The sequence below is a fragment of the Hyposmocoma kahamanoa genome, unplaced genomic scaffold (genome assembly GCF_003589595.1).
Source record: "Hyposmocoma kahamanoa isolate Upper Pololo Valley unplaced genomic scaffold, ASM358959v1 99702, whole genome shotgun sequence".
Taxonomy (NCBI): domain Eukaryota; kingdom Metazoa; phylum Arthropoda; class Insecta; order Lepidoptera; family Cosmopterigidae; genus Hyposmocoma; species Hyposmocoma kahamanoa.
This window is the reverse complement of record NW_020656001.1, coordinates 1,724,335-1,736,773: the sequence shown is the minus strand read 5'-3', so window position 1 is coordinate 1,736,773 and position 12,439 is coordinate 1,724,335. Positions and strand designations below refer to the sequence as shown.

Below are 12,439 nucleotides of genomic sequence, written 5' to 3'. Positions count from 1 at the left end.
ATAAAAATATTGCTTCTTTTTCTATTGTATCGATTTAGGCAGTGGGCCTATACATAGAATTATTTTCAACAATGTACAATATAGATTTAACAAAAAAAAACTATCTGGCGTGTGCAGTGCTTACACCAAATAACCGTCACTAGCTAATACTTTAGTTACATATTTAATTGTCCCTCTCACCATTAACTGTCATATCTTATTTATATTTAAATTGAGTACATTCTTACTCGGTTTAAAAAAAGTCTACCTTTCATACATCTGTAGGTGAGAGATAAAGAACCCTAAGTGCGAAATAGTAATTTTCACTGCTGAGCCTTTTAAAGAGGATGAGGCTCTTCTTAGCGTGTCGTCTCTGACGTTTACATTTAAGAGGACCAGTAGCATTATCAATGGCGTTGTACAGGTAGGATAATTAGGGATTTTAAATCGATTTTAAGATCAAATAAAATATGTTAAATAAAAAACAAACGACGAAAGGACTTAATGTCTTTTACTATTGCTTTTTTTTTCATTATTTAAGCAAGACCCGTTTGCGTGTCACGCATTTATAATCACTGTTATTTCTATTTGTCTCTCGCCTCTTCCAATTACGGTTATTATTTTATCATTATAATTATGTATTTAGCTCGCGCATTTCTATGCTTTTCAATTTTCTAATTTTTAAGATGGTTTGTGTCTCGGCGATTACGTAATAAATTATTCTCATTGTATAGCGTGATTTTAACATTCTAAACCAAAGGTCCTTTACCTCTCACATATGAATATAACTCAACCATAGAACGAATTTGGAACGAGCAACAGTATAAGACGTGCAGTACCGGAAATAACGTTGCCGTGAAAAAAAATCCCAATATTGAGTTACGACATTGAGAGTCGTATTCCAGAACTCTACTCAATACTCAAGTCAGGACTTGAGTATTGCAGTGAGCACTGAAAATCATACTCAAGTCCTTGCCATTAGGGTCGTATTTCCAGTGCTTGAAATCATACTCAAGTCTGCTCAAGTCCTGACTTGAGCATTGAGTAGAGTTCTAAAATACGACCCCTAGTCAAGAGAGAGACGATTAGCAAGTTGTAGCTTCAGATTATAACTTTGTTAATGGTGTTTAAGCGAAACCTGTGTCTACCTGTTGGTGTACCAGTCTGCCTCATCACATGTCTAGTTATTTACACACTGTACAGATAACTCTCCAGCTTGGTCTTGGGTGACGGCTGGGTGAACGGCGAGAACCAGAAAATGGAGAATCGTCCGAACACTGACTGTATGCTCTTCCATCGAGACTTCCGCACCCATCGCGCCTGCTCCTTCTTCAGTTGTTCAATACCCTGAGATAATAAAAACAAAAAAATAGTTAGGCCCAGTAACTCGAGCCCCATGTCGTCGTTGCAAATTTAAAACCTCTTACGTGTCATTTGGTCGACAAGAAGTTTTCTAAATATTTGAAGAGCATATTCAAAGAGTAACTGACTGAAAAAAACTCTCATGTGAATATTTTCATAATTCAATGACAATCAACAAAAACACTCTACGAAAATTTTACAGGAGAAAGCATTGACTTACAAATAAATGGACGACGGGTCTAATACAAAAACCACGAAAAAAATGTCCCAAGTCAACCTTTTCGACATTTAAATTGTAATGTCATCGCAGTATCGCGCTGTCAGTCGAACAAATGAAGACTAAAGCGGAGTTTGGCGCTCTGTATACGATTTTAGCGCCTTACAAGTGCGGACACTTTTTAGCGCGGACCCGACGTCCATATAATTGTAAGTCAATGGGAGAAAGCTTATTTTTCTATGATCGTTACTTTTAACACATAGGTGATATTAAATTTGTTACGATGATGTATACAATTTAGATGCGCAATAGTTACTAAAAATAATCAAATTATTCGATTATAAACATATTCGAAATAATTCTATTATTGATATGAATTAGTTACTAATTAGTTACTACACTTCACTTTTTGATTGTTGATCAAATAACGATTGTGAATCGAAATAGTTACTAATCTATTAGTTACTAATTTTTGAGTATAATATAGTCCGTTACAATCAATTTGGAACAAAACGTAAACAAAACTGTTTGGTTAAAATTCTAAAGCAATCACTCAATAAATGGAATAAGTAACACTTTCACGTATATTTCGAAGATTTCGACTTGTTATCTCATCGCTTTATCCAACAATATTCATTTGAATAGCATCGTAAAATAGTATTTGAAAAATGATAGTCCAAAAGTGAGGCTATTTTTCAACTATACAACTATGACTTACTTGTCTATGGTTGCATTGTGCTGTACGAAAAAAACATTCGCTTCATTCAATTAAAGTTTTCGAATCGAAATTTTCAATGGCAACGAGTTTCAATCAATGAGTATTTAAATGTGGATTTAAAATTAAAATTTTAAGAGCTTTTATAGATTACGTAAGGAAATCCGCGAGAATAACTCAATTAAACATTTTTTTTACATTCCGTACCATACCACAGCATTTGGCACGCTCAATAATAAGTATGCCAAATGCCGATATCCCGTACACGTGAAGATTAATAGTTCTTAACGTGTGTTGAAATTTTGTGTTTACCAAAAACGATTATAAGGGAAATTCTGTATCTCTTGGCTGTATTTAATTAGGCCGACTGCTTCCACGACTAGAGGCGGGCGTTTAAAGCAAAAGTACTTAAAAAGTTTGCTTTTTAACTTAAGTACGCTCATAATTTTAAGTTACAAGCGTTCGATAGCTCAGTTCAACACTCAACATTTTCATTTATTACAACGTGCCCATATCAAGTCCCGCCACCTAGGTTTCCTAAACAAATTAATTTCGTTTCCTAAACCTTTTTTATAAAAAAAACTATGGTTTAGTTTTTTTTATAAAAAAGGTTTCAAAAGTTAACGGAATTAAATCTATTTGCCAAGTTTTGTTGAAAACGGTTAACGGAAAGTGGTTGAAATCGAATAAACCTAATTTAACCCCTAATTTGCTACCTTTGGAAGTCAAATATTTTCTTCAGATTTAAATGGGACTAATAATGACGTGGCCTCTTTCCAACAAAAAAGAAACATCAAAATCGGTTCATAAATGCTGAGTAAAGCGTAATATACACACACAAAAAAATCGAATTGAGAAACTCCTCCTTTTTTCGGTTAATAAATACAACGCGTGTCTTACAAATAAACTTACATATCTGAAAACCTTTAATGGCCTGCTTTCGCTTTTCGCTGTCAACACAATGTTGCAAGCTTTTTTAACATGAAGTCCATGAACTTAAACGGTTTTTTTTTCTAAACAATTTTGTAACCCTCCGAGTAAAACGTTTTTTTGTCTTCTTTGTGTCTAACTAAAACGTTTTTCTCTAACTAAAACGTTGCTGTTTTAACAAAAACGTAACTAAAGCGTTTTAGTGAAAAGTTCTTTGATAAGCATGCTTTTTTACGCACAACGTTTTAACGTTTAAAATGTATAAGCAGTTTTTCCATGTCTATCCAGGACACTATATACGTGTGTAATAGTTACGAAAGGTTTCTTTCCACCATCGTACTCAACTACGTATATACAGGGTGATTTGTAAAATACGAACAACCTCGTAGGACTATATTATTAACGCCATAAACAACAACTTATGTTCCATGATTTTTTACAAAACGTTATAAATTTACCAAAAGGAAACTTTTAACTTTTTGTTGTACGTTCAGACACTTTTTACATCTTATATTTGGTGGTAACATCGCCAGCACCCTCACCCTTCAAAACCGGAACGCAGTAATTCTCACATTACTACTTTAGAGTGTGATAACTCTGTTTACGAGTGTTATATTTAAATATATTTATTTTTAAATTTTTTATGGAAAAGATATTCAATTATTTTTATGTGAAATTACTCCACTAGTTTGTTATAATTATTAACAAAAAGATCGAACACTCAGAAAAAATTCCTTCGATCCGGCCGGATTCGAACCGACATCTTCTAGCATACCGTGGCAGACGCTATACCAACTAAGCCACGGAACGAACCAGCGGACCTCACGAATTTTTCTACGTCCTTGCGTCGTATCTTTGTATTTGGTTTTTCAACAATATAATAATATTTTTATTTTTGTAAGTAAGTAAAATATGACGAATTGTTAAAGTCGTGGAACAAAAGTTATTATAAATAATATAGTCCTTCGAAGTTGTTAGTATTTTAAAAATAACCCTGTATAATGTGGATTACTAGTAACAGTACAAACGGCTACGAGAGTCGTGGCAAATGTTTTGATTACTTAACACGGGCTTACTACTGAACACCGTGTTTCTCCATTATCGGTGATCAACTATTAATACACCCTGATGCCAATACTAACATTCTCCGAGGGCACAACGTCAGCGCCATCTACCATACACATTATTTTGATATCAGACGGCTCCTGTCAAAGCGAAACGTTTGAGGTTACATGAAAAATTAGGAAAAAATACATTTAAAAAAACATACAAAGTTTGTCGTTTATGGACCATCTAACTCTGGTATAGGCCAGAAAAGAAAGTAAGAAAATCCTGTGCTCTAAACTTTTAACTCCATCTACTAACAATGCACTATGTCAATAGACTAAAACTGTCATAAAATCAGCACCCGCTGGTGTGCATATCTGCGAGTATTAAAAAAACTTCTATGGTATTACTTAAAGTGTACCAACTTTTCCATCATTATTTTAGGCCCATTTAGATGGAGAGTTTATCGTCTCGAAGATACGATTATCCAAAGAAAGTAAATACTTTCCTCGTCTAAACATTCGACAACTGTCTCGCCTTCGAATATTCAACGTCACCGTGTAAACAGAACTTGAAAACAAAAACTGTTTTTTTTATCAAGTATAATACCGAGTGGTAAGCGGCATACCTATCCATAACAGTTGCAGTGCCACTCAGAGCTTTAAATTGCAAAGATCTTTGGGACCCTGCTACTGTGCCAGTCACCCGGTGACATAAGTTGACAAGTCCCATGTGCCTGTAATTTCTTCGTACTGCTTGGCGGCAGAAATAGGCAAGGTAGCAGTACTTCCCTAACTCCTCCTTCACAAACACGTTATAAAAAAAATAAAAAAACATTATAATACGATAATGTTATGGCGATTATGGCTTGCGATAGTCGCGTACGTTTTTCGCCACAAAGCGTGCGATAGACTCTCTCCATCTAAATGGACCTTTATAATCATCTTTTATTTGACTCGGAATGCACTAAACTAGCAATGCGCGACTGTGAATGATTTCGATATTAGACTCGTTAGTAATCGCTAATTCTGTCATTCGAATGTCAAATTAGTACCTACCAATTTTCGCATTCGAATGATTTGAATAATCATTCGTTACTAATTAGTAGTACTAATTCATAGATTCCATAGAGCATTTCTGTTCGTGATATTTTGTTTTGGTGTTTCGATATAATAATCATTCAACACGTGCACCCAACCGACTAGCAAGGGCATTCGGTATTGTTAATCATTCAACTCTAGTCGAATGATTGTGCTTGTATTCGAGTTAAGCGAATGATTTGTACATTCGAATGATTAGTAACATTCAAGGTCGCACATCGCTACACTAAACCGTCAGTTCTTTAGTTTCGGTGGCAAAGTAAATAAACAAGATAATGTTTACTAACAGTTTCGTCGTTCCATATGGCGTGCAGCTGCGTGCCGAGCATGACCGCGGTGAAGATAGCAAAGAGCAGCGCTTCGGCGATGAGAAACAGCAGCAGCACGACAGTCGCCGGCGGCGAGTAAGCACTGCAGTCGCGCCACTCGTGCCGGATGCAGGTCACGAACTGGTACACCGCCAGCGTAAGCGAGTGCGTCGACAGAGCCGCGATGTAGAACTAACGAACAGACAAAAAATCCCTTACGCTGGACCTTCACCCCAAGTTAGAAAAAATGAAAGAAATATAACGCTGTGTACTTTAAATTTCTTTCACTTTTTCTCATAACCTCGCACTAGGAAACCCTGTGTCGTCGGTGCAATGGACACACACTTTTATTATTTATTTATTAAGCCTTTTAAGCTGCTTTACAATAGTATATTGTGTAATAAGGGCGACAAATAAGAAATTATTTCGACGCCGAGGTTCGTAATTCTCGTACAGCCCGTGAAACATTGAATAGTTTTCATCACACTTGCACGTAAATAGTATGATTGCATGCAGGGTAATTCGACTATAATGCCACAAATAAAACCCTCGGGTCTGTTTTTCTCATTACAGCCATGGTGGGTAAAGAGAAAAATAAAGGTCCGAGGGTTTTATTTGGGGCATTGTAGTCAAATTAACCTGCATGCAATCATCCTATTCACGTGCAAGTGCGATGAAAATACTTTTTACATTACAATTTTACGTTACATTTTAAATATTTACATTGTATCTCTTAGCTCAGCGTGTCTCTTACAAATATTTCTCCCGACTCGGGGATCGGAACCCGGGTGTTTAATGTACTTGTACAACGACTAAAAAGAACTTTGGGTTTTTTAAATAGTATTTTAAGCGGCGGGAATCATTATTTATGTTTTCACTGTCACTTAAATCACTTCGTTCACTTGTTTATTTATTTATTGGATCAGCAACAGCTTGACATACATACATTATTAAAATAATACAAAACTAGTATGTGAGCCAATTACAGCTGAACACATCATTGTCATAATCACTTAAAAATAACATAATTAAAAGAATAAACTATTTATACATTATTCTATAAGTAACATTTAATTCGTATTGTTTACATCAGATTAATTTTAAATGAATTTTAAATATACTTAAAAAAACCAAAATTAAAATGTCCAAAAATAAAAAAAGAGTAAAAATTTTATTATCTACCAATATTTGTTAACAAAAGTAGTAGTACAGTTGTTAACAAAAGACTTTGAATTTTGAACACAGCTTAGCAGATACCTATATCTTTTGGAATGCTTCCATACCATTGGTCTTTTATATCTTGATGCTTCTTCCAGAAACTTGTCAATAATACTGTCATAATCTTAAGAGCTCTCATGCCAAAAAAGTTTTGACGTTGGCTCCGCCCAAATTTGTGAAACAAATATACGCCTGAAGTTCGCGTGACATGCGACAGGAGATGTTGAATTTTGCGCATTAAAAACACCAAATTAGTTTTAGCGGAATAACTCTAAAACTAAAAGGATTAAAAAAAAATCCGTAGTGACAGTTGTCGATCATGCATAAATATAATTAATTATCTAATTTTTCTCCTAATAACCTGTAGCATTTCGAGGATGAATCGAAAAAATGTGAAAATTAGAGGTCGTTTCGTGATTTTTATCTATCGAGGAAACTTTATTGTTTTATGTTTCTGATTAATGTCTATGCTTGAATATATCGTGTAGTTACTCATACAATATTTTATTTTTAACCTTAAAGTGGATATACCCCTCTAAAATCAAATCGAAGATTAGGAATTTTTCCTCTGCTCCCTCTTAATTGAAAATTTTATATCCTTTAGGTCCTTTCTCTTCGAATTTCCGCCTTTCTTTTCACTCCGCCATACTTCTCTTATTTTACTATGATAATACCGTGTTGACATGTTTGCAAAAATGTTTATAAAAATGTTGTCATACACTTACGGTAAACAAGACAAAGTACTTCTGATTGTTCTCTCCGACACAGTTGTTGACCCATGGGCAATGGTGGTCCATTTTGCGTATACAGCGCTGGCAGACGGAGCAGTGGTGCGCCCGCTCCGGCTTGATGCTGCAGCACTTGGTGCATTTGAAAATCACTTGACCCTCGCGAAAGCTCATTTGCTTTATCATCTCTTTAGTCGCATTGCCTTTTGGAACTGCGCCCTGTGGAATTTATACAGCTCGTTACGATAGCAGAGGCGTGGCTTTTGGCATGTAACAACAGATTAGGTCGGATCGTTTCCAAAACCGGTGGCTCAATGGTACATTGTGCATTAAGGGCGGTAAATAAGGAATTACGAACGAGACGAGTCGAGGTGAAACACGCAATGTTTTACGTCACACTTGCACGTGCATGCAGGCTAACTTGACTATGATGCCCCACATAAAACACTCAAGCCTTTTGTCTTTTCATTACAGCCATGGTGAAAAAAGGCACAAGGTTTGCCTTAAATAACTTACTTTTTAGTTTTTATTCAGCGGTATTTTCTAGACAAATCAGGGTAGGGCAAACCAAGCCTTACCGATAAGTAAAGTGCCGATAAGTGGACGTATTTTAGCGGTTTAATTTAGATGGAAATTACTTGCACTTGCAAGGAGATTAGATAAGGACTGGAACAGTGTTATGTAGATAGAAGAACAGGGCGAAATGACGGGAACATGCACAGGCACCATGTTGTTTCTTTGGACACCTGACAGGAATTCCTCCTGGATACGGCCGCAACAGGGGGAAACTTAACAGGTTCAATTTTGAGCACATCTTATCGCGAAAAAAGAATTAGTCATTTTTAGTTTTGCCCACAGTTATACACAGTCATAGGTTAGACTATCATCTTATTTTTTTGTTGCCAAAATATAGGCTACCTATCGGCCGGCGAAAAAGACAGCAGCAGCAAAATGTATGTTCAAATTAAAATTCTAAATAATCTTTATTCCATAGGTAAGCGTAATTAGACTTGAAATCGTCACAATGGTTAAACTCTGCCGCTCATTCGTAAGGCAGATTCCCCTGAGAAGAATGAGCACGAAACTCTAGGGGTTGCTGTTTGTAAATAATATTTGTACACATTCAATATTTACAATATTTTTTTTTTTTAAAACATCAGAGATCGAGACTACCTCCATGAGCTAAACGGATTACTACCACGGATTTTTGTCGTCCAAGTACGTAGAAGTTGTATAATAACCTTTAGTATAAAGTTTTTGTTTCGTTGTTTGTTTCAATGTTTGAGGAGGATGGAGGACACAAAACGAAAGAAGTTCTTGCAAATGTCACAATCTACAGTATACTTTTTTTTATAACACCTAGTCACTGGACGAACAAGAAGTGAGCGTAAGCGACACGCCTGTCCGTAATAGTTGCAGCGTCGCTCTGGGCTTTAAATCGCAAAGGTCTGAGGAGTAACTGCACTCATCACCTTGAGACATAAGTTGACAAGTTCCACGTGCCTGTTAATTTCATCAGCACTCTTACAACTTATTGGCAAATGTCAAAGGCAAAATCCAATGTTTATCCACAATGTTACTTGCTTGAAAGAGAAAATGTATACGAGATGGATACACGTTTGACTGCAAAATGCTTGTTGTTCACAGGTTGAATTGTTTGAACTGCTACAAATAGGTTCGTTTATTTACTCCTGCACCTAGTGCGATTACCTGGCACATTTTTCATGTTAAAACATCGTATACTTACTGGATCTGTGAACATAGTTCTAAGGTGCGAGGCGAAGGCGAGTAAAGCAAGAGTCTGATAGAAGAAAATATTGATGTAGCTGTACACGGGGTAAGTATTGAGGCTTGGAAGAAGCATGACCATCATCACCACAAACTCCGCATACAAGATCAGCAGCCATGTCAGCGCTGCGCATATTATGCCGCATATATCCTGAAAGTCACAAGGGCAGAAATTCATTTGAGGGGTAGTGTGATATTATGCTTCTACAAGATTGCGGATCATAGGTAAAATTATTTTCTTAACTATGACAAATATGTCGCACTGTTAATGCAATAGTGTATTAACTAAAAAAGTGTATTTTTTCAGAATCGATGAAAAACGGATCACTACGAAAGAACATTAAAATTTATGTACAGGTTAGTTTATACAGACGTATACACAATTTCCTACTTACCTAACACATTTAAAATAAATGGGAAAAAATAATTTGATATTTTTTATAAGCACTGTTTTAACCAGAGCTAGCTCACATAAAATTTGACTCTTCTTGAGTTAAGTAGATACCTTTTAATTGTTTCTTACAATATTTTAATGATATTTTTTATTGACGTGTAGAGAATCAAATTTTACGTTGAGCAATTGCATAATCTTGAAATTCACATATTTTGAGTTACAACACTTTTGTAGTAGCAGTGCGATGCGTATCAACAGATCATCATTATCATCAACAGCCTATTGTAGTACACTGCTGGACATAGGCCTCTTCCAATGTGCGCCATTTCGCCCAGTCCTCAGCTCGTCGCTACTATCTGCTGCCAGCAGCCTTTCGCAAATCGACACTCCATCAGGCTAGAGGGCATACTACACTACGTCTGCCAAGCCGTGGTCTCCACGTGGCATCAATAGATGGCAATGTGTTACGAACTAATTTATAAATTACCGCTTGCTAATATGGGTAGAAGGCGCTAACTCTAAACAAAATAAAAGAAGGCTAGCACTACCCATAAAAATCTGTGAAATAAGCGCCTAGTAGCTTTAATAAATTACAACTCAATAGCTATTTGGTACCCGACTACGCTGTCTTATATCGCGATTAGTGTGAGGCCAGACGAGTGTAATATTGTGAGCTGTGACTCGGTTTGTTTTACACGACGACGCAAAATGAATTATCTCCCGACTCACGGGAGTAATGACGACCGACCTTCGCGGGTGGAGGTAGGGGGTGAGGGAAGGGGTCACTTTGGTATAAACGCTTAAAAAGCAACTGAACTGCGCTCCAACCGAATTCCGGTCGAGCGTAAACTGCGCAACTCAAAAAACGCAACTCACAAAATTACTGGCTTATCTGGCCTCACCCATAGTCCTCTTGAGTCATTGCTCAATGATATGCATATAAAATTAGCATGAAGTACAACTGTCTCCACACAGATATCGAGATTTTGTTTTAACCAAAATAAACTCAGTCAGCACACTTCTACTGCATAGATATCACTAGTGTAGCTGGTAACGACGACAAGTGGTTCGAGAATTCAAATTTTTTTTCGTACAGAATTTGTACGCTTATACATAATAGGGGGCGACCTCAGAGCTTTGCATCGATCTGCTAGAGCTGCTCTATTATGCCGTTTGGCGCCTAATCGAGGTCAAACTTGAACATGTTTGTAAAGTCGCGTTTCCGCTTTTTCTACGAAAGGTTAAGTAGCAGAGAAAGTGCAATATACGTAACGTTATGCAACTTACCTTAATGCACCAAGCTTTGCCACCGCAGCATCTATTATGCATATCGCGGTCAGGCCGTGTGAGCACCGCACACTCAGGATCTATCTGATATTGGTTATCCATGTCGTCATCCTCAGAACTGTCATAAAATTCACGTATCATTGAGCCCCTTCCCAATCTACAATGCCACAGTTTCTTTTTAAATCAACCGGTGAAGAATATAGGTAACACTGAGGTGAGAATAATTTATTTTGTTTATTGTAACTACCACAGTTGGTAAACTAATGCATAGTGAAACCTAATGTAACATGCAGAACAGAGGCCTGGGTGTAAATTTGTAATATATGCAAACTTAACTGCCGCGTTTGCGTTAAGATTTTTATTGCGATCTTAATCATATGTTCATAAAGTCTAAATTAAAAAACACTAAGACCCCTGGCCGCTATTAAACGAAAACATTAAATTTGATTTATCAATCATTCACAGCACAGCACACAGCCTCGCCACGCTAGCAAATCGCACTCCGGAGCTGATTCCGATAGTTCATTGAGCATTATGAGGGCACGGGTAGCAATGAGTGCGACACGGTACGCGCCACAATCATCGCCAAAAATTCGCCATCGCCGTCGCCGCGCCTTAAGCAGTTCTAGAGATATCGGGGACAAATAATATTTACCATTTCGGTGGATATAACGAATATTTAACATAGCTTAACTGTTAACTTAGAAGTATTTCGAGAAATATGGGCATTACAGCCTTACATAGTTCAATTACTGTCGTAAACTTTACATTAATAAAGACCTTTCACCACAGTGTGGGTTGGAGACTTTATACATTTTCCGAGGGTTGCGAATTTTCTTTGATGTGGAGTTTCCTTTTACCTTTAGTGAGAAATAATGATACTAAACATTAACAACCTACGGAACTCAGAAATTAAACACATTCGAATTTCGTTGACCTATCAACCGCAGAGCAAATGTGCTCCCACTATATCTAGATCCCACATCTTTTTATTTTATGGACAGTAAAGTTCTAAGTAAACATAACACTACACGCATGTTTGTAAAGGCAAATAACAAGGTCTATAAATAACTTCAGTTCCTCACATTACCAGGAAAAGTGTATATTAGTCAACATTCAAGGAAGTGTATTATATGTATAAGAGAAACATAGAATATTTTCTCAAGTATGTTCAAACACATCCTTAGCTCAGGCAGTGGAACAGTTATTAACAAAGATCAGGAGAGGCAAAGTACATTTACCTGAACTTCAAGGAAGTAAGACACAGTGGATAAATAATTAGCCTATAAACCGTGGGAACATATAGTTGGAACTATGGGGTTCAGCAACCTGAACCCAGTAATTCCCAGGGTTCAGAGAACTGAAC

At 36.7% G+C, this 12,439-nt stretch overlaps 1 protein-coding gene across 1 annotated transcript; it reads right to left on the bottom strand.

Moving 5' to 3' along the window:
- Positions 1–949: 949 nt before the first annotated feature.
- LOC113239228 (palmitoyltransferase ZDHHC3) lies at positions 950–11,214 on the bottom strand. The gene is made up of 5 exons (XM_026476138.1): positions 11,074–11,214; positions 9,352–9,543; positions 7,602–7,823; positions 5,638–5,850; positions 950–1,326 (listed from the first exon to the last, which is right to left on the bottom strand). The coding sequence occupies exons 1-5, from the start codon at positions 11,212–11,214 to the stop codon at positions 1,168–1,170; spliced, it is 927 nt and encodes a 308-aa protein (XP_026331923.1). The 3' UTR covers positions 950–1,167.
- Positions 11,215–12,439: the final 1,225 nt, after the last annotated feature.